Source organism: Pararge aegeria, chromosome Z, assembly GCF_905163445.1.
Source record: "Pararge aegeria chromosome Z, ilParAegt1.1, whole genome shotgun sequence".
Classification (NCBI taxonomy): domain Eukaryota; kingdom Metazoa; phylum Arthropoda; class Insecta; order Lepidoptera; family Nymphalidae; genus Pararge; species Pararge aegeria.
Window position 1 is genome coordinate 4,666,323 of NC_053208.1, and position 22,313 is coordinate 4,688,635.

The 22,313-nt window shown below is 35.0% G+C and overlaps 1 protein-coding gene across 1 annotated transcript in view; it reads right to left on the reverse strand.

The window, feature by feature from the left end:
• Positions 1–22,313, reverse strand: part of LOC120636241 (glutamate receptor 1-like) — a 204,876-nt gene that overhangs the window by 145,203 nt on the left and 37,360 nt on the right. The window contains exon 2 of the mRNA XM_039907619.1: positions 16,293–16,445. Within this exon, the coding sequence (XP_039763553.1) occupies positions 16,293–16,445 (153 nt within the window). The remainder of the gene's footprint in view (positions 1–16,292; positions 16,446–22,313) is intronic.

Consider the following 22,313-nt stretch of genomic DNA (forward strand, 5'->3'; position numbering starts at 1 on the left):
CTGAGAAACTCAAACCGTTCTTTAAGATATGGAGGAGTAGCTGGATTGAACAGAACACAGTATAAGAGAGAAAGAATATGAATATTCCTGCGAAGGCGAATTGGAAGCCACTCGAGTTTGTCGCGAAATTCTGAAATGTGGTCATATTTACGAAGGCCAAATATGAACCGTATGCAAAGATTTTGAATGCGCTCGAGTTTATTAAATTGCTCCATAGTTAAATCAAGATAGCAAGTATCAGCGTAATCAAGAATTGGAAAGAGGAGAGATTGAGCTAGCGCAATTTTAGTTGGTATGGGAAGGAAATTACTTAATCGCCGAAGAGAACCTACAGCTGCAAACATCTTCCTGCTCACCTCACTAATCTGGGGAACCCAAGAAAGAAATCTGTCAAAAACAACCCCAAGATTCTTGACTGTGTCACTAAATTGTAATTGGACTCCATCAAAAACAACAGAAGGTAGGGTAGTCCAATCTATCCGTGAAATTAAATTCTGACTGCCTATTATAATTATTTTTGTTTTAGATGGATTTACCCTGAGTCCATAAGATCTACTCCATTGTACAACAGCTTCTAAGTCCTTATTTACTTGTTCAATCGCTAGGGGTAGATCTTGCAACTTAGATTGGGTATATATCTGTAGATCGTCTGCATACAGGTGGTAGAGAGAGGATAAATTCTGAGTAATTGAACTAATGAAAATTGAAAACAGGAGAGGAGACAACACGCCACCTTGGGGCACACCGGCATTTATCGGACACCATTCTGAATATGAATTTTCAATCCGTATCCGCTGCCGGCGGCCATGCAAGTAACTATGAAACCAGTCAATGACACTAGGAGATATGTTAAGAGAGCATAAAATAGTTAAAAGTAGATCATGATCAACATTATTAAAAGCATTACTGAAATCTAATAATGCTAATACAGTTACAAATTGATTATCCATCCCGAAACGGATATCTTCAGTAATTTTAACTAAAGCAGTAGTCGTACTATGACCGGAACGAAAACCAGATTGAAATGGATTTAAAAGGTTACATCGAGTAAGAAACAGGGTCATTTGTCTATGAACTATCCGCTCAAAGACTTTGGACAAAAAGGGGAGAATAGAGATAGGCCGATAATCAGAGAAGCATGCGGGATTCCGATTTTTAGGAATTGGAGTTACCTGTGCATTTTTCCAAGAACTAGGAAAAAGGCCAGTATTAATAGAATTATTAAAGAGGAATGTAATGATAGGTGCAAGTATTTCAAGGAGTGGTGTGATCATCTTACGACTAATGCTGTCTGTACCAACAGCATCCGAGTTAACCTCTATAATACTTCTCTTAACATCACTAACGTCAATTAGACTAAAAATAAATGCGGGATCATTCGGGGTGGGCAAAGCTAGAATTTGATTTTTTGTATTTAATTTAGTAGTACTATCAATTGTACAAGAAGAGGAGAAGTGCTTATTAAGCTGGTTTAAATTAACATTATTGCAGGGAATATTCCTATTTGCTTTCCCAACACCAAGAGATTTCAGAAATTTCCATACCCTACCAGAGTCTTCCTCTTCAAGTACGGATTTATGAATATGGCGTCGTTGCTTATCTCTACATAACCTGTTGCATCGATTTCGAATTACTTTGTACTTGTCCCTATTAGAATCTGTAGCATTAGATTTGAACTTAGATTTTGCAACATTCTTCTTGTGCTGTAACGTTTTTATCTCCTCAGTAAGCCAAGGAGCAGGAAGATGCTTGATTCTAACTGGACGAATTGGAGCATGAACATCGTACAGTTTTGTCAAAATTGAATTAAAAATATTCACCTGCTCATCAATACTGATTCCCGTACGAACATCGTCCCAATCAGCCTTAGCTGCATCCTCCAGTAAACGTTCCAGGTTCATACCACTAAAATTACGTTGCAAAAGCATACTTGACTTTGCTTTTGGTGGACGTATCTTATATGATAAATAGAGCAAATCATGATACGAAAAGGCATCTGCAGGGCACTGACCATGCTTAGCTACATAGTCAAGAGAGGAAACAAGAACCAAATCTAGAAGAGACGCGGTACAATTTGGAAAAGAGTGGGTTGCTGAAAGAGGAAGAATGCGTAAATTTGCTGCTTGTACCATAGACTTAAGGCGCGAGGCACGGAAGTCGTTTTTTAGAAGGCAGGTATTAAAATCACCCATTATTATCGTATGCTGATAAAGTGGAATAAGTTGGTCTAATAAGCTTTCAAATGTAGGGAAATAGTCTATGGCAAGGCTAGGATTATAAAAAACACCAAGTAACAATTTAGCATTGGAAAAATTTAACTCAATGAATAGATGCTCCGCCTGTGGAGTTTCTTGTGATTGTGATACCCTAATTACTGTAAATGGTATGTGCGAGCGCAGGTATATAGCAACACCCCCCCCAATACGGTTCGTACGATCATTCCGAATGAGGTGGAAACCAGGAAGACCATAAGATGTGGAGGATAAACAAGGCTTAAGCCATGATTCGGAAATTAGGATTGCATGAATATTCTTGCAATCGAAAGCTGAAAGCATATCTGGGTAATGTGCAGGAATACTCTGAGCATTGATATGTATGACATTGAAATTTTTAATTTCATCTGAAAAGTGTGAATTAAGAGTTTCACTGAGAGAAGGGAGGCTATAAAAACTATCGTTACTATCCAATCCAGTTGAGGAAGAAAGCGAAAAAAATGAGTCGTTGAGGCTTACATTCTGCAATGACATAATAGGTATTGATAATTATAAATAAAAGTAATACAAAATAAATAAAATAAATGCGTAACCAGCAGGTCTTACACCTACCAGCATAAATAAGATAAAACAAGATATAGCACACCTTTAACTAACAAACCAAAGAAAATTAACGCATGCCATGATCATTATAAAAAGAAAAGAAATAAAAGTAAAAAAAAAAAAAAAAAAAAGTAATAAAAAAAAAAAAGTAAATAGTCCAAAAATACAATAACAGAGTAAAAACTTGTTTTCCGTTTTAAAATTACTTATAAAAGTTATTATAAGGCTGTATAATCAAAAATCTTTGCCTAAAGTTAAAGTAATTATTGCTTATGCAAAGTTATAAAAATAATTATAAGGCTGTATGATCAATAATCTTTGCCTAAAGTTAAAAGTAATTATTGTTTGTTTATGCACTTCATCTTGACATTAACATGTCATGCTGACATATTAAGACAACAATTGACAATTGACTGTTTATAAAAACTTTTAATTAATTACACAAGTAGGTAAAAGTAAAATAAAGGAATTGCGAGTGTAATTAAAAATAAAAACTACTTTTTAACCATTCGCCTAGCAGTGCGAGGAACTGGCAATCTCGTCTCCGGACTCTTCGAAGCTACTCCAGGGCTCTGAACTGGCGATCCAGCAGTTGCCGCCGCCGACTCCACTGGAATCGCCTCAAGCTCCCTTATGCATTCCACTCGATGACGAGCCCCGTCCAAACCGATGATATAAATGAACCCATCACGTGTCCAACAATTGGTGATGCCAAAACGCTTCCGAGCTTCCAAAAATGCGTTGTGACGAGGCTTAGTTAAAAACTCTGACTGAGTAAAGCCAGTGCCCTTAAATTTTGTTTTTGAAAACCAAACCTTATTGCGGACTACGACATCAGCGAACTTAACTACAATAGGCCTTTTTTTGGGATTTTTATATATATATATTATCTATATATATATAAAAATGTTATGTTGGTTTGTGTACGCTTCAAAAACTCCAAAAGTTCTGCACAGATCAAGCTGAAATTTTAGCATTATATATACGCATCAATGACTGTTTTTATCTATTTTTCTCAACCATTCAATCACAATGTGCACACAGCGAAGCGTGGAAGGGTATAGCTAGTTATATATAAATCACAACGATAACATAAATTATTACGCCCAGCTTCAGTTCTCAGTACATATCTAGTTAATGTAAGATCATACCTAGGGACATGTTAAAGTAAAAAAATATCTATTTAAATAAAATTAAAATACCTGCCAATGGTATCGAAGGTAAAGGTAAGAAAACATTGCCCTGAATTGTTAATACTGTTGGTTTACTTGTTGGCTATGTTATATTACATATTAATACTTATAACACACAACGATAACGTAAAATATTACGCCCAGCCAGAATTCTCATAAATAGATCTTTAGCAAGTTTATTAGCTCAATCTCTGGCAACACTTTTGACTCGAACGGCAAATAATGAAACGTTTGGATAAGCTTCGCACTATATTTTTTCTTCGGTGTAACGAAGCCTTTGGTTATAAAAAGCTTTGCCTCGGTATTGTACTATTGTCGCACCACTGGCCAGGGAAACTGTTTATTAATCAAAATAGGACAGGAGTGATAGCCATGTAGCTACGTACAAACCGTGGCCCCTCTAACTTTTCCAAGTTATGCGCGTTTTAGCAATAAAAGGTCACTGTTCTTAACGGTGAAGAGAAACAACGTGAGGAAACCTGCATTACAGGCATATGAATTCTACCGATTTCAAAATTCAAGAATCATTTATTTCAAGTAAGCTCAGCTGTTAAGCACTTTTAAAACGCCTTGGCCATCGTAGTGGTTACAGCCACCCCTTCCCATCTTATTCGGAGATCAGCGCCCTGTAGTTGGCCAGTGAACGGTTAAATAATAATATGATGATGATAAATCAAAATAGTAGTATTTAGTAGTAGGTTATTTTCAACACACAAAGAAGGAACTTCTCTGCCTAGTCAGACATTCATCGCATATGTGAATATTTCCCAAAAATTGTTTGCGAAATGTGGAGTTCGTCATAGCAGTTTCAACTTTACATCCCGCGCAGAAGACAATAAAATGTGCAACTCCAGCCAGCGAGAAAATAAAAAAAAATCTCTTTCCATATTACTGTAGGCAAATGTTTTTGGAGATATGAAGTTTTATTATATAAGCAATGTGTCGAGAATGACAGGAGTATGAGAGAAATTGCTTTTGCCGTGTTTTCATAGTAATACGGGGGCTACAGTCGCCTAGTTTATAGTAATATTTGATACGTTTGCGTTGCGATCGCGGTTCAATTTCAATGCAATCTAATGTATTTATTTTAAATAAATTGAATTTTTCTTTGTTCTTAACAATGCAAATATATTATTGGTATTTTAATTGTGTTCGTGAATAACTTTAAATTAGGTGAATTTGTTTTATGTAGTTTGTTTTATAAAAAAAAGATGTTCCATTCACAGTGGCCCTATATAACATATTCAGTGAAGATCAGATAGTTCTTTGAAGTAAGATAGCACTTGTCTTAGTGAGAGGCACTCTCAGTTATTACACTAATTGAGAGTAGTTAGGCGGACATAAAGCATTTTCTAGCTTCCGTACTATACAATACAAAATACAATAGCTCATTGACTTCGTTTCGTTTTTCTATCCCATATCTACTATTTACTAACAAATGTTTATATGTCGCTATATATTGCCCTTTCCTTTCAAAAGAAGCTATGCTAAAACTAAACGCGCCATGAAAGTTGGAATGTTGCTCACGTAAGTGAAACTACTAATACTTCCTAAAACCATTTACTCCATAACTATCATTTCCAACGAATAATAACTCACTGTGAGTAAAAAACGTACAATAAGTTCTCAGTAATAGAAATATCACGTTAAATAAGAAGAAGAATTATTAATATTAAGTCTATCTTAGTTTACTAACTAGTTGAGAGTAATGAGCAAACTTCAGGTTTTTTCTTTAGATTTTCCTTTTGTGCATTACTAAGAAGATAATCTTTTAAAAACTCAACTAAGGTACAAGTGCTACGTACAAATCAACTGATATTTTATATTCTTCGGAACAATTATAAGTTGAATGGGATGTTTTTTTTATTAAAAAATAATATTAAAAATATGCCACGTATCCCATTCCATGGATGGATGCTAGAATTGAAAATTTCGAAACTAGATTACGCTTAATTGGTTTAACAGATTTGAATGATATTGAGAATATAAAAATACCATGTGCTCAATCAACACTTTAAAGTACCTACATTACAAACGCGAATAAAGTCGTCTCTAAGACAACAATTTTTTTTTCTGTTCATAAGGAAGAGCTTCAGAGAAGGTTCATAATTGTGATTCGTACAAACACTTTAATTCCATCGGTACCTCGCAAAAACAGTAGGCATTTATATTGTACCCAGTGTTAATGTGTATTTGTATTTATTTTTCGTTATCTGCTGCTGATTTCAACCTCCCTTTCTAGAGCCACAGTGCTCTAGAAGGGGCAGCAAAAGTACTGCGACTTTCAGTAGACGGCTTAAGGAGCTTTCCAAGGCACAGAGTAATGGTAACGGTCAAATTTGAATATACAAAATAGCCGACCCAGTTACATATATATATCGTCATTGCTTAGTCATCACAATCAATTTATTGGACTAGGCCACAAATATCGACCGCGTTAATATTTCCCCTATTTTTTAATCTTCTTCTTCACACAATTGTCTTTTATAAAAACGATCTCAGCTGTATTTTATTTTAAACCATGCAGTTTTTAACCCCCAACTGCAAAACCATAGCACTTTCATACGATCTTCAAACCATTGTTTCATACCTGTAATTCTATAGGGATGAAACGGGGGATAGATTGGAGGGACTATGGAACCGTGGATAAAAGGAAGCTTTTAAATTCGTACTTTCATAACTTATTAGATTAGAAAATAAGGCTTTTACGGGCAGTTTTCGGAAATAAGAAGCAGCCTTTGTTACTCCTTGTGTATTCCAGAACAAACATATCAACTGATTTCAATTTGATTATTAGTATAAGTATAGAATTTAAGTACATTACAAGTGACCAAATCTTTAATATATCTTCCCACCTTTTTCTCTGTCTCCCAACCTGTATTTTAGGTCACACAAATCGTCAAGTAAGTATAGAGCTGTTTTACGTAGACAATATATAGCTTTTACGACTAGGTGCGAGATAATATTTTGGGGTGTGAGGGCTTCTTTGAATCTTAATGCCGAGAGCGTGAGGCCTTTTTGTTTTCGTAACTTCCACCGCACCTTAACGAGATACCTTTCGAGTCAATTTCAAAAATGTGGGAGTTCTCTATTTGGTGCATTTATCTATTTGCCAGTTTTTTTTTTACTTCATTATTAACCAATTACGGGCACACTATAGGGCACGGGTCTCCTCTCAAAATGTGAAGGGTGCAGACCGTAGGCTGCCAATCTGGCCAAGTGCGAATTCGTAGATCTCACATCCCTTTGAAAACATTTTGAAGAACTCTCAAGAATGCAGATTTCCTCGCCATTATTGTCATATTTATTTGATAAAACCCACTGACACCGAAAAGGCTAATATGAAATCTTTGAGATATCTTTCAATAAATTCAAAGTTTATATAAAACGTAAGCTTCTAGAAAAATCCTATTATCATTTTTAATTAAGGATTACATATACGATATAGAAGCTTGGATATTTCTCTCGCATCATAAATACTCGTAAATATTAATTGACAGTGAGATGGTGATAACAAAAAACCCTCGTAGCTTTAGGGGAACCCTCGTAGCTATAGGTTTAAGTTAACGAATCTAGTAGTCACCATCAAGCTCTAACACGAATGTGTTTTAGAAATCACTTATTATTATTCTTTTTAAACAAATTTAGTTACGCGGTTCGACATTTGTGAGGATATTACTGATTAGAACACGTTTCCTATCAAGGTACAAACCCTTGCTCCTTTGTAAAATTTCCACTTAGCCGGTTACATTTAATAATTTAACAGCATCGTAACATAATTTGAATCATTTGGTCCGCAAGTCAAACTATGATTGGATGGTTTTATTAGATAAAAGAAAAATGGCGACTGGCGGAAGTAGTTTGGTAAATTGCTTTCCAAAGTCGACATAATGTTTGAGTTTCTTTTGAGGTGACTAGATTCATACTTGATAGCGGGAGAGTCCATTTTGGGAGTCGCAATATCCGTGACATCGGCTGTTTCATTTTCCTTATATGGTAGAATCACGGGGGTATGAAAAATACGAAAGCTTTGGTGGCTTCACTAATGTTTTCCGGTATGATCATGCAGTCTTATTTTACGATCAACATATAAATAATGCAAACATAACATAAGTAATGACGATGTGCTTGTAAGAAGCGCACACTCAAAATCCCTTTTGTACTAGATAGCATAAATAAATTTGTTTGTAAATTCATCGTCCTCGACGTCTAAATGTTTCTCGGCTAAGCACAATAACCCATTACTAGCCCTCTACAATGCACGGGCACTCAGAGTGAGAACGACTTAGGTTTATAGTATGCCAAATGCAGATTGGTAAACTTTGCACGCCTTTGATAATATAAAGGAGATTAACCGTGCATGTTTTATCACGATGCTTTCATTTATTGTTAAAGCAAGCGATATTTAATTACTTAAAATAAAACCGCTCATGATTTTGAACCTCGAATGGGTTCAATACTAGTCTGGCACACTCTGACGAAAATTCACATGAGTCCCGACTTTACTCTTATATAAAACGGAAATTACTCACGACAGTTTATACCATAAAATTATTAAGTCCCTCGGCAAAACAGAAATTTCATTTTATAAAAGTTGCTCGCAGCAACAGGTAAAAAATTTTGAGAATTAAAAAATATATGATAGGAAAATATAATAATGTTTATTAACAGGAAAATAAAAATTAGGAACAAAGGCAGAAACCCCTAATGAGAGAATGAGAGTCGACCGCGAGCGAGGCTGTTTGCTATAATGAAGAGCACTTTTAGTACTGTACCCGACGTAACTCCCGCCTCTTGCTTTCTGGTGTCCTTCAAATGGTGCTCCGGAACTTTGTAATAGTTGTTTAAATTGTCACGCTAAATTTAAATACTACTTTTCTGTGCTATTGCAGCGCTACACAATTAACCACAGCTTCGCATTTTATATTTTAATCTCGACGTAGCTTGTACAACATTTGAATAGAATTTTTGGTATCACGAGTATTGAATAGGACGCTGGGCTTAGTTTTAAACTAACTGGCTGATTGGCAACCTACAGCCCAAATTAGAAATTTTTAGAGAATATTCTTTGAGCACCCGAGAGGTCTAAAGAAGGTCTTCATTTAATTTATTCTCTAAGAGTAGTAAAGTAGGGGGTGAAAGTTTGTAAGAAATTCTGTATTTTTCAAGTATTTGAGCTTTTGGTTAGAAATGAAGAAACACATATTTCACAGGTTTTAAAAATACCAACGCGAACGTGTGAAATGGGGAATGAAAGTTTGTATGAGTCTTTTATTTTTAGGATATCTTTATTATGAAAAATCGTATTTTGACTTTTATTTGCTTTAGCTTAACCTGTAACATCTATCATACAACAAAGGCATCGCGGGAACTTTTCTAAATATAATGGGTATACCCACTCGAACTTGCATCTTCTTGTACTATTGGAGGTTGTCGTATCATCTTGTCATACTACTATTCCATTGCCAAACGGAAAAGTTGTGCCGCGTTAGCAATCTCAGTATATTTACCGATATTTCTAAACCACAATTTCCTTCTTCTACCGACGCTTCTCTTTCTTTAATTTTGCCTACCATGGTAATCTGAAGGAGACAGTACACGTTTCTGCATTTGGTGGTCAAAATTAGGTCCCTATTTATAGCAGTGCGTCGCAGAAGTTCATCGTTTCTTATTTTTCTGTGCGTAATGTTTTTAATCGTCGAAGTCTCATAACCATAAAGAACTATCGGCCAGATAAAACAATGGATCATTCATCAACAAGCTAATATGCAGCTGTTTATTATTTATATCATATGATTTAACATGTTGTTATTGTTTATATACACTAGTTTATTATTTATTTTATAATCAAACGTTTTAGCACAAAGATTTGTCTAATAATAGCGCATTTTAGATCAAATTAAAATCAAATTATATAATAACATAGATAATTCGAGACTCAAAATTGAACGAGTATATCTCATTGGGAGATACGGTCCGATTATGTACTATTTCAAGTAAGAGGTCGATCGTTGTATCCAACTCATCTGGTTTATAGTGTGAAAAAACTATCATATATCTTTTCGTTTTAAATTACTCGGTTTCTTGAAATGTAAGTAGGTAATGAAATTATTGGTCTGAAATGTGGTGAAAAAATGTCTAAATTGAAACTTCACGTTATAAAACTGGAGTTTCATTGCGGTTTGCTGATATTGGCAACATTTCCGTACTGTAGAAGTACACAAATGCAGTCTCTATTCTCTCAATCTCATAGTCCAAGGGGCAGTAGCTCCGACACGACCAGAAACACATCAGGTGCAGGTAAGAATAAGCTAAGAATTTTCTGATAGATAACCCAATAGTACTATCTGTGGTAAAAATAAAAGTTTTCATTAATTCATACTATTCATAGAATTGACCAAAGTATCGAATTCAGGTCCTCGTGATCTGTAGACGAACATGCTCACCACGAGACCAACCAGTAATTTAAGTAGTGTAAAAACGCATATACCGGTATGCGATAGTAATTTCTGGAAATAGCAGATGTTGGATTCCCATTAGATTTAATAAACGTTCCCATGTTGCTTTTCATTTTATGGTGCACAATAAAATTGCTACCATTCAGCCGTCCATTCAAAGGAACCAATGTATAGCAAGCAGATGGGAACCAATAACGTTCCTAAACATGTCCAGTGAAATCGGATTTCTGTAGACTCCGTTTTCCATGATAGAACATGCATCGTGTAATCTGCAGCTATAATCTGCAGTAATCTGGCTATACATTATATTGGATTTTTGTTGTAATAAACTGGCGCGGTTATGTTGTAAGCGGTGATAGCTTAGAGGTTAAGGCTTCGGATTCCTTTTGGAGGACCGAGCTAGATCCCCAATACTTGCTTTAATGGTAAAGGAAACCTGCATTCCTGAGAGTTCCACATAACGTATTTAAAGGTGTGGTGGACTAAGACCTATACCCTTGTAATTCTGAGAGGAAAAAAAGTGCCTTGTAGGCGACTCTCTTAGACGTAAACTCTTCCTCCGCAACAGAGCGATCGCGCGATACTCTAATTCCAATTACCTTTGAAACTATGCGGCATATCATGTTTTTAAGGGCTATTTAAAACATAATAATAATATTCAGAACCCCATGAAATTATTGAAAATCATCTTTATGTTTTTGCGACAGTAAATGTGACTTTATATAGACCTTCTTAAAGATACAAAATACAAGTATATTTATAAATCAAGTTAGCGCACGCGGAGAAAGCAGTTATCTGAGCTGAAATGTTATTATTACAAGAATATAGAAAACACTTTTTACGTTATGATAAAATAGCTTCCAAAAAAGAAACATAAATATCTGTTCATTATTTTCATTGTTTAACGAATGCAAATAAACAAACGCATCCTCGGTTATCTAAAATTTTGCAATCAATATTTGACAACACCCTTAAATTTTTTAGATTTTATTTCACAATAGTTTTTAGGTTAGTGGAAGAATTTTCAATTTACATAGATTGTCAATTTGTTAGGCTTATATATTTTTTGAATCGACATTTTCCTGTTAAACCCTGAAAAGTATTTTTCATTTCCATTTACAATATCTACTCGTATGTGACAGCCACATTGGTTTTATTATTATTTTTTTTTGCTATAATTACTTTTCGGATTAATACGCTGCTTTGATCTAGTCGTGTTATATTAAATTTTTTCGTAATAAAAAATCAAATTACAAACCTGGCTCCGAATTCGGTCGTTTGTTGAGAGATTGTTTTGCCGTGATCGTTCTAGGTAATGTAAACTAATATGATGTTACTGTAAGTTATTCGAGTAATGCTCTCAGACTATCTTTACCAGCAATGGTACAATTTTAGGCTGGTGATGATAACGATGATTTGGTAGCATAACGTACATATTTTGATAACTGTGCTAAAAATAACGTGACGTATAAAATACAGCCCGAAATTATGCCTGATTGTTTATAGTAATCATTGATGAACCTAGAAGATGTCCCAACAGTTGATTAGTCAAATACCTATCTCTCCCTCTGGTCGTTCCTTCATCACTGAAGATCGTCGTTCTGGTGAAATCTCAACTTCGGGTGGGTAACTGTCTCTATCGGCTTCTGTTGGAGGCCATTTTAGCGGTTGAAAAAGCTTTAGCCAGTAAGCTTTTATAGCTCACACCGATGATTTTCTTTTTTAACCCGTCCCTACCTGTTGTATGCACGCCACTGGTCCTATACGTGCCGTCCGTCAATTTGAGACGCATGTGACTTTCCTTATGGACCTTTGAACCTTGCTGAATTAAAAACATCGCATCCAATACTCACCGATCTCACATTTACAGCACTCTCTAGAGATATACAAAGTATGAAAGCAGTTAGATAACTTAATCTCATCCGTATTCAAATAGTGTCAGTCAGAAATAAAGTTAAAATTGTAAACCCTCACTGCCATTGTCGCGGTGAAGTGTCTTTAGAAAGTGTCATCAGAGGCGCCGCGTGATCGGAATACATTTAAAAATGAACTGACTTCGGAATTTACATACTTTACTATTATAAAATAGTGATGCAGAGATAACGTGTACTCTCGTGATTACTGGGTGGGAACAGATGAAGGTTTGAGTGTCTGTGTGTTCGAGAGTGTGAGAGTACTCAGTATACAATACTAGCGGGCCTGCCGTACCTATATAGAAGTCTACCGGCTACCGGTTTCGATTTTGAATCTAAGTCATCCAGGGGTCATTCTTTGTAGGTATGATGAAATGGACGAGTGGACTCGTTTGATGTCATCATCCACTGTTGTTTATTTAAACCAGCACACGAGAACCCGATCAGCAAGTCCTCAAAAATTACAGATAAAGGAAAAAGAATAAAATAACAAATCTTGCAGTGGAGTAAACGAATTTAATTCAAATTTTGGTATTTAAACTCTTGATCATAAACAATATAAAATTATAGAATTAGGCACTTTACACACTATCCAGTAAAAAACATAGTTAGTCCACGCTATCAGCTTTATCGTGCTGCTGTCATTGGTGTGGACACAAAGAATATATAAAGAATAAAGTGACATACGCAAGAACAATATCTTTTTTTAAATATAGCAATGATATGAGTCAACCTTTACATGCCGCCAACCAGAAGGGTAAATCTATGATGACGATTCAAACTACGATTATATATTATTAATATTTACTCTTACAATATTATTTACTCTTATTATATTATTGTATTCAAGTAAACTACATAATGATAAAATAATATTGTGGTTGTAATCAGAAAATATTATCCACATAATAATGTGGATTCGTAATTACGCTTCACTGTTATAATGGCAAAGCTAATTTTGATTGATAAACATTGATAGTACCTTTATACCAAAATACTAGTACCAATTAACATAATAACATTTTAATCTCGATTTAACTGAACTCATATTCACTGCACCTGATAGGTCGTCAGTTACTGCAGCGATAAAATAAGATTTAACGGTTAACCATTGTCTTATTTTTAATCAGTTATTACTGAAAGGAATCAGATACAGTCCTAACATCACATGCAAAAGTAAAATCAAGTGACTCCTGACTTTATTAGGTAAGTGTCGCGTATCGTAGGTACTATGCACGTGTAGGCTTTTATCTTCAATAGGGTTGTCATAAGTAAACACTTAGAATGTTTAGAATTAGTTTGTATGGAAAAATTAAAATGCTTTTTTTATTTAATATTTAATATATATATATATATATATTACAAGGTGGCTCTTTATGAAATATACTTATGCACCCTTCAATAGTATTTCATACTTCCGTTAGTCGTTGTATACAATAACTTTATGAATATGTAAATATGTTGTTCGGATGACACACAATCATAAAAACACTCTCTTTTATATTAAACCATTGGGTATTAAATATATGACAGGCTTATTAACTAATATCCGAGGTATTTATCTTCCACTATGACGTATTGCTTAAAATACTTAGATATATATCTTCGTTTTATCTTCAATGAAGTTGATATATAGCCATGGGTAAAATGGTATGCATAGGTTTTTATTTATATCGCAACTTATACCAGCCGGTTTAATGAAACTTTATATTTTATAGTTTTAAGATTGTAGGATAGAAGCAGATGTCCTTTTAAACAAAAGTGAAGAAAAAAAAACAGTAATATAAATTGGTTAAATTTACTTTAACAAAGTAAGCGGAAGAGCAAAGATCTAAAGGCCCGCGCGATCAACCCATATATCTAGACTCTAGGGATTTTAGACATTAATACTAGCGATGAACCAGATTAGTCTCTGTAGACAATTTATCAGAGGATTTATATGTAAAAACTATCGATAAAGAATGGTGGGCAAATTAATAAGAAACCTGGGCGTAACTAAAAAAGATTTATTGCTACAGTCTGTCTCTCATTGTCTTATATGTAACGAGGCATAATGTTGAGATGTGATATCGTGTCGTGGTAAAATACATCAAAAAATGTGAAAAATCTCAGAACGGCATCGTATCGTGCTACGATTCACGACACAACGTTTTCATTACGATGGCGATGATTTCATCATGTACTTGAATTAAAGTATTTTTAAATCTAATCCAATATCCCGTGATACTTGTAAATTGCAATACGAAATCATATTGTGGTACGATTTACGGTACAACGTTTTCCATACGATGTCGTTGATTTAGTCTTAAACTTATGGTTAAAGTCTTATTCGTTATCCCATGGCATGGGATGCTATTTCAATATAAATATTAATTGAAATACCCAATCAATCAATGTTTCATGCAACATCTTTAGAAAGTTTGTCATTTTTTCGACTTGATGTCGCACCTACCTCTTATTACTAATACAATATTACATATATAATATATATACATGATATATGTATATATTTATATATATAGCACAACAACACGACGTCGGCATGCGGCATCCAGTGTATTAAACTTAAGTGATACCTTGTTTAAAGATTTAAAAATGTTTTTAAAAGTTATATATTTTCTAACCTGCAATTAAATTAATAAGTTCAGGGTGTAATTTGTTAATCGCCGCCAAACTTCTAACTGAGGTAACTTCTAATGGAAAACTAATATCTACCGTTTTTACAGAAATTGTACAATTAAAGAAATTGTATTATATAGACAACTTTACGGGCAACTTTTAAAAAACAAAGCTAATAAGGGTTCGCAACCTATCGCTTGCAGCTAAAGCATAAATGCGCCATAAAAGTAAATGCATGGATTAACGATTTTGCGTAATATAGAGCTACATTTACTGGGCGCATATATTTAAAAAGTGCTGTCTACTATAGGTATCTAACGTTTAGAGTCGGATGAATTTCACTCCTGTCGAAATTTGGATCAAATTCAAAGCCATTTCATCAAACAAAATGCGGCAAATGTAAGCATTTTGAAATTAGTAGGAAGGTAGTTACAAATTTTAATATTGTAAAGTGGTGAAAAAAGCCGCATACTAAAGCCGATTGAGTTTCTTAATGCAAACATTTTTTGACTGCAAATCTGCAGACGAGGAACGTCAGGTAATTATATCGAAAAGATATGGAATTCGAGCTTTTGAACTAGACAAATATCAGCCCCGTATTCAGGTGGTACTGCGTGGCTTTGTAAACGAGTAGCTCGTTTACAAAGTATGAATAGAACCAGAGTAGAATAAAGAAACTAAAAAGAAAATGCTCTGTATACCACAGTGGACACGGATAACGGAACATCGGAATCGGATGCCTAGAGAGACGAACTGACTTTTTGACTTAAAGAGCATTACAACTTTATCCCTTTTCAACCGTAGGGTGTTGGTTATTCCACCAATATAAACGTTCCTTAGAAAGTTCAACGTCACGCAAGTCAAAAGAAGATACAGTATATCTAACCAAAACAAAATATTAAACATTCTTTTTAATAAGATAACAGAAGGAAGTCGAATGGATTCTTTTCATAAGTTGTGGATTGATGAAGCCACGGGGAAAATAGTACTTTTTGTAAGCCTGTGGCCTAAATTCCTAAATTGAGATCGGGCTGATATGAGCTAATACGTTTTTCTGACGAGCAATTTTCAATATCAGCTCAGATTTAATAGACGTTGTTTTACCTCCGCATTTCGGAGTGCATGTTAAGCCGCTGGTTCTAGTTATTACGCCTAACAAACTTCACAAGCCTGCATTGCAGAAGCTTGATGGATCTAAGGTCTAATCCCTCTCTCTGATGAGTGAAGAGAAATTAATGTTAATATTAGAATATGCTAATGTTACAATTTTTGAATTCATAATGAAATACTCACTGAGTCGGGAGAGCTTAAAGGCATCTGCAGTGTTAATGACGTCCACATAAGCCTGCAATTCCAAACGACGACTGCTTATGTTCTGGTTGTGAACCGCCAATGCATACTTGAACACATTCTGGACTTCTTCGGTGTTTTGATCAAAAATTGCACCTGGGAACAAAAAATAAAGCTATTACGATACCATTTGCATTTATAATGATTTGTATTTACATTTGATGCATAAGTAAACAGTTATTTTACTCTCCAAAACGCTTATTGCGTTCCATCAACATGACTGTCGATTTTTTTTTTTTATAGTCTTACTTACACAACGTGTAACCGAATTACGAAATAATTTTGAAGGATGCATGAGTATATTTCTCAAGGAATCACCCTGTAAAAATATTAAATCATAAGAAGAATATTTATTTTTCCATACAAACTAATTCAAAATATTTCAAATATTTTACCAGTAGTTATGAAAACCCTATTGAAAACAAAAGACTGACACACGCAGAAAAACTTCGCTACTCGACGCATACCTAATAAAGTGACTGGATTTACTAGATTTTAATTTTTCATGTGATTTCATTAAAAACTATGACATTAGATTACTCAAAAATAATTCGGTTTTCGGTTTCACTCTTAAGCCTTTTACTTGTGAAGTATTATTTCCGTTTTCATTTACACGTTGTATAATTATTAAAATAATCCAGTCAATTTCGTGTTACTGTGACAGTGTGACTATCATATCATCCTATTACCAGTCCTATACAGAACATGGGTATGCTCCCACAGTGTGAAGGGTTTAGGTCGTCCACGCTGGCCCAGTGCGGATTAAGTCCAGTCTTTTAAAACACTATAGAGAACTTTGAGGCATGCAATCTTAAAGCAAGTATATATAACTTAGGAAAGTAACAGATGCGTGCTGGAATGTCAACTCGGCCCCAACAGTGAGGCCGAAGTACACAGTATGCCTACTGTAAATAAATTGGCACCAATTGCTAACATTTAAAGGAGAGCAAAGCTTAATTGAATCGATTCATATAAAGCAGTGACACAAACGGATGGCGTTTACCTTCCCGCCCGCTAAAGGTAAATAATATCAGTTTAATAGAGAGTCCCGCTCAACGATGATTTAGTACCCTATAATTTTCATTTTCGAAGTCCAATTCCTACGTTACATAATTAATATTGAATGATGCAGTATGCAATATGTGTCTGAAGTGTGTCACTTGAAAGTATGAGTCTTCAGCGCAATATTGATAGTTTAATGCGAGGAGTAAATGTAGAAACGTCTAAAACATTTATTGATATAAAAAAAACTCTGATTCTTCTTTATCGTTCCTGAGTGAAGGAGTTGATTTTTTGTTGTCATACTGAAGTAGGAAAATAAACAAGGAATAAAAACAAAATAACAATATTCTTCAGGTCACTTAAAGCAATGCGATTAGAATATGAAAGATATACTCGTAGTAACAGTATTAATAATTTGACTGTTTGAGTTGCCCATCCACCCGCATTTGAGCAGCTTAGTTAGTTTATGCTCTAAAACCATGTTTCCGATGAAAGACGAGGCCTGTGCCCAGAAATGGCACAGGCTGCGGATGATGATGAAGAAGATTCAAACAATAAGACTTTCAATGTGTGCGAAAAGATGTTTTGGATAAGGATTTTCTGAAATGGGAATGTTCGATTAGCAATAAATAGGTGCATAAGAAATTAGCGTGATTTATTTTTGTTACTAATTGAGGTATCTTAACCAAAATATTTCGAACCTCTAACGATGGACAGACGGATGGACTGTATGTACTTTTATTACTGATTTATATCCCATTCCCATCTCCTGGAGGTTTTAGGTTTGCAATAAAATTTAACTTTTAATTAAGTTACTGCCTCTTCAAACCTCCTCTAAAAACCGACAGTGCCTTCCTTCTTTGATGAGCTCCATTCAAAATATGGACCTTGGAAAATTTATAACAATATCGTTCGGTACGAGACGCACACTGTAATCAACAATCTTCAAGGTGCAGAGTGCTGCTAAATGAGTTTGAAAGAACATTCTCTAGAACATTCTCACTTCAAGAAGTTCTAGCGAAATAACGGTGTTTTTGACCTGCTTCGATACATACACGTTCTAGTAAAAAATTCTCAATAGAAAAAAAAAGTCAATGTTACTTCTAATGAAAAGATCCTACGTTTTTCTTAGTTGTTCGAAGGAAAACATAGCGAATAAACAGAGCAACACTTCATAGGGCATGCATGAAGCACGTAAAGTAACATGCCATGCTGTGTCCATCAATTTGAGGCTAAACAGCCTTACGTGCCCGTAATTTAACCGGCAACCACGCCCTTCAGACACATCATTGCAAAAATGCTGCTTAGTGCCAGAAATAAGCATTGCGATAGAAATTCCTCGGACAAGCTCTGTCTAAAAAAACTCTACTACTATAACATACTACTGCACACGCTCGCATTATCACTCCAACTCACAACAATCATACACATGCACACACACACGCACACATACACACAACAATTATTATGTTTCATACAACAACTTGGTTTAGAACATAATATAATCATAGCTTTAGTTTCGGAGGTGGGCGTGGCGGCTGGAACGCAGTTTTAAACTTTTCCTGACGCCATCGTCTCTATTGTTATTTATCCAATGTAATCTGATCATAAATAAATGAATTTTTAATTTAATTTAATTTAATTTACTACAACGCTCTTAGTATTCATAGCATTTTACGTGCGAACGTGTTCAAATGAAACAATTTCGTATAGAAACTGTGTGACCGCGTAAACCACTTCACTGGACATCTTTATCGGAGCAGGGCGAACCGGCCCGTATTCTGCCGTGTCATATCCTAATATACGACCACTGACCGAAACGCTTATCAGAATCGTTCGACCATGCATTGGTTGCTTTAGGTTATGTGCATACTTTAAGACGTCTTTAAAAGTTTTACAATTCCTAATTATACTATCTTCATTACAATAATTAGGAGCAGTATTTTTAAATCAAACACTACCTACTCTGACACGAATGTTTCTAGAATAATAAAACAACTCTGTCATCACGTAGACGAGATATAGATCAGTCGAACTTTCTAATCACATGCAGATTCTCGTATAGCTCACAAAATGTGTCTGTACAGATGTATTTAAGTTAGTGTTACTTAAGGTTTTGTTTAGTATTATCTGTTCCAAATTTGAATCGTGTCAAACGAAGAGAACGAGTTAGAAGGTATTTCCAAATTTGAACTTAATATCCCAGAGCATCTGAGCCAAGTAGAATAAAATGTTATAATAATAAAAACATTTTGTTAAGGTGATAAAGTTCCATCTGTGACATCACGTATGAATATAGCCTTAAAAGTTTCCAAACCAACGACTTCTTAACGTGGCCGCACTATCCTTATGTCTTTTTTCACTCCCACTGTGAGCATTATAGCGTAAGAGCCAATTCGAAGCTCCATTTTGAGCTATATTTCTTCCATTTGCTACGTCATTTCTTTCTATATCACGTCGAAATGTTTCATTCCGCTTTATAGGAGTTCGGTTTCTCATGTTAGTGCATTACTTCCAGAGCGGTCGTAAGTATTTCTATGAATCAAATACGAGTACATAAGTCCACTACTTATTATTATTTCTGTTTCCATTAGTAAAAGCCGAGTATACCTATTTCATTATTTTTCATTCGACGAGAAAACTGTAGTTCCTTTTTCTTGAACGGGTTATTTAAAAAAAGCTTTTAAATATTGGATAGAAGCATGCGTTACTTTGCGGAAATCCATGATGTATTATGAAAATTAAGCTAAATTTGCTATAGTCCGCGAAAAGCAGGAGAATCTGTATGGTGTAATTTATAATTTCTTCAATCCTTCTACTCCACACCAAGCAGATCTTCAGCAAGGCAACCTCTACGCACGTTTCACTCCGAAACCGATGAATAATTGTTAGTCTTTACAGAAATTATAAATTACACCATACAGATTCTCCTGCTTTTCGCGGACTAAAGCAAATTAAGCTAAATTTTCATAATGAAAAAGGCTTGTTAAAGCAAATGTTTTTTTTTTATAAATAGCGGGTAAATGAGTAGACGGTTCACCAGATGTTCAGCTGTTATCGCCGCCCTTGACACCTGAAGCACCAAAGGAGGTACCAATTGGTTAATCACCATAATTTAATTTTTAGCTCCCACAGCTTTTAATTTTTGCCCACTGTTGGACACGGGATTCCAGTTTTCCTAGCATTAAGCCACAACGCTGCCCGAAAGCCTGATAATATGTGTTCCTGAGCCACGGACGTGGACATTGTTAATTTGCATACTCCAGGATGGTACTGATATTTTTGAGCAGACGTGACTACACAATACAATTTCTGCCGCGATCCGGCAATCGAACCTTCGATTTCACAATCCATACTCGAACATGATTCCCAGAAGACCAATGACATTAAACCTCACCTTACGACTAACGAACCGCTGCTAATCTCTCACCAGACCCCGCCATGATATGGAATTAAACATAACCTCTTACATGTAATCATATAGTTATTTAATAATTTATATAACGTTTATTTGTTTCAATCTAACTCAGATTAAGATAAGTGAAAAATTGTTATAAAAGTACAACAATTCGTAGAGCACGAAAAGAATATTTCCTACAAATTGCCACCTGAGGTGCTAAAAAAAAAAGGCTTCATGCGCCTGTAATTACACCAGCAACCACGCCGTCAGACTGGAACACATCTATACTGCTTGCGGTAGAAATAAGCATGGCTGTATGGCATAGTACACTTCCAGTTGCGCTTTGTCACAAAAAACTCTACAGCTACTAACTGTGGTCCGTTCCTTTCTTTAGCTTAATTGCATTATAGTGAGTGTTTCTGGGTTGTCATTAAAAAGGACGATATCAGGTAGTATTAACCTCCATTCAAATTAATTTGAATGTGTTAAAAGATTTGGGAAGTAATCTTAAAAAATAGTTTTGTAAACTTAACCTAAGTTTTGTTTTAATTAATCACGGCAAGCGCAGTGTGTGGCAGTATGATTCAGGGCCCTGTCGCATGGTTCTGTATTTATAAAAATAACGTCGAGGCGAGTTTCCTGCTGTCCTTCATTAAGTTCATACTGCACCTACTTTCCGAGCTTTTGGAATGATTGCGCATTAAAATTTATTCTGGTCATGTCACTATTATAAGAAAGAAATGAAATCGGCGCAAAAAAGATAAGTGAACCGATTGTTAAAGTATTCGCAATAGCTATAGAAATGATGGCTTCTAATCTCATAGATTCCGCGATTATTCTAGTTCTGCAGTCTACAGTATTAAACGGGAAATTATAATTTTTGCAGTTAGGTGTTTCTGCGAGTGCTTGCACCCACTTCGCGAGCTTTTATTTTCCAATATGACGCTTCAATATTACTTGCCAAGAAGTCTGCACCCGACTTTCCTGTGGTTCCAGATTAATTCAATTCCGCTATGGCTTTTAATTCGTTGTTTTCAGTTTAACTCTGTTGTAATTCGCGGGGTTTCGTTTTTAAGATTGAAATTTCGTGAACGCAAGTGCTCGAATCAAAAATTTACTATTCGTTTATTTCCATTGCCTGTTTTGAATTTGAATTTGAATTTGAATTTGTACCTTTTGCATAGTTTTTACTTCATATTCGAAACTAACTTAAATTTTAATTTTGCACGATTGCAATTGCAACAACTTCGGGAAAACAAATGGACGGCAAAATTTTGAAAAGCAATTTTGTAAATTTTATTTTATTGACACTTTGAATTGGATATCTGAAATTTCAGCCGAAATTATTAATCGTATTTAATTAGCGCAAAGCTCTTTGAGCCCATTGTATCTTTGTTCAACATTCGATTTAAATCTGGCTTAAAAACATAATACTGCTTTCATGAGAGTTAAATAGTATTAACGAAGCCACACTTTAGTTATTAATTTCGAAACACAAAATACCAAAGCATAGCAAATACTACATATATCTCTAAATATTCTCTTAACTGATTTCGGTAATT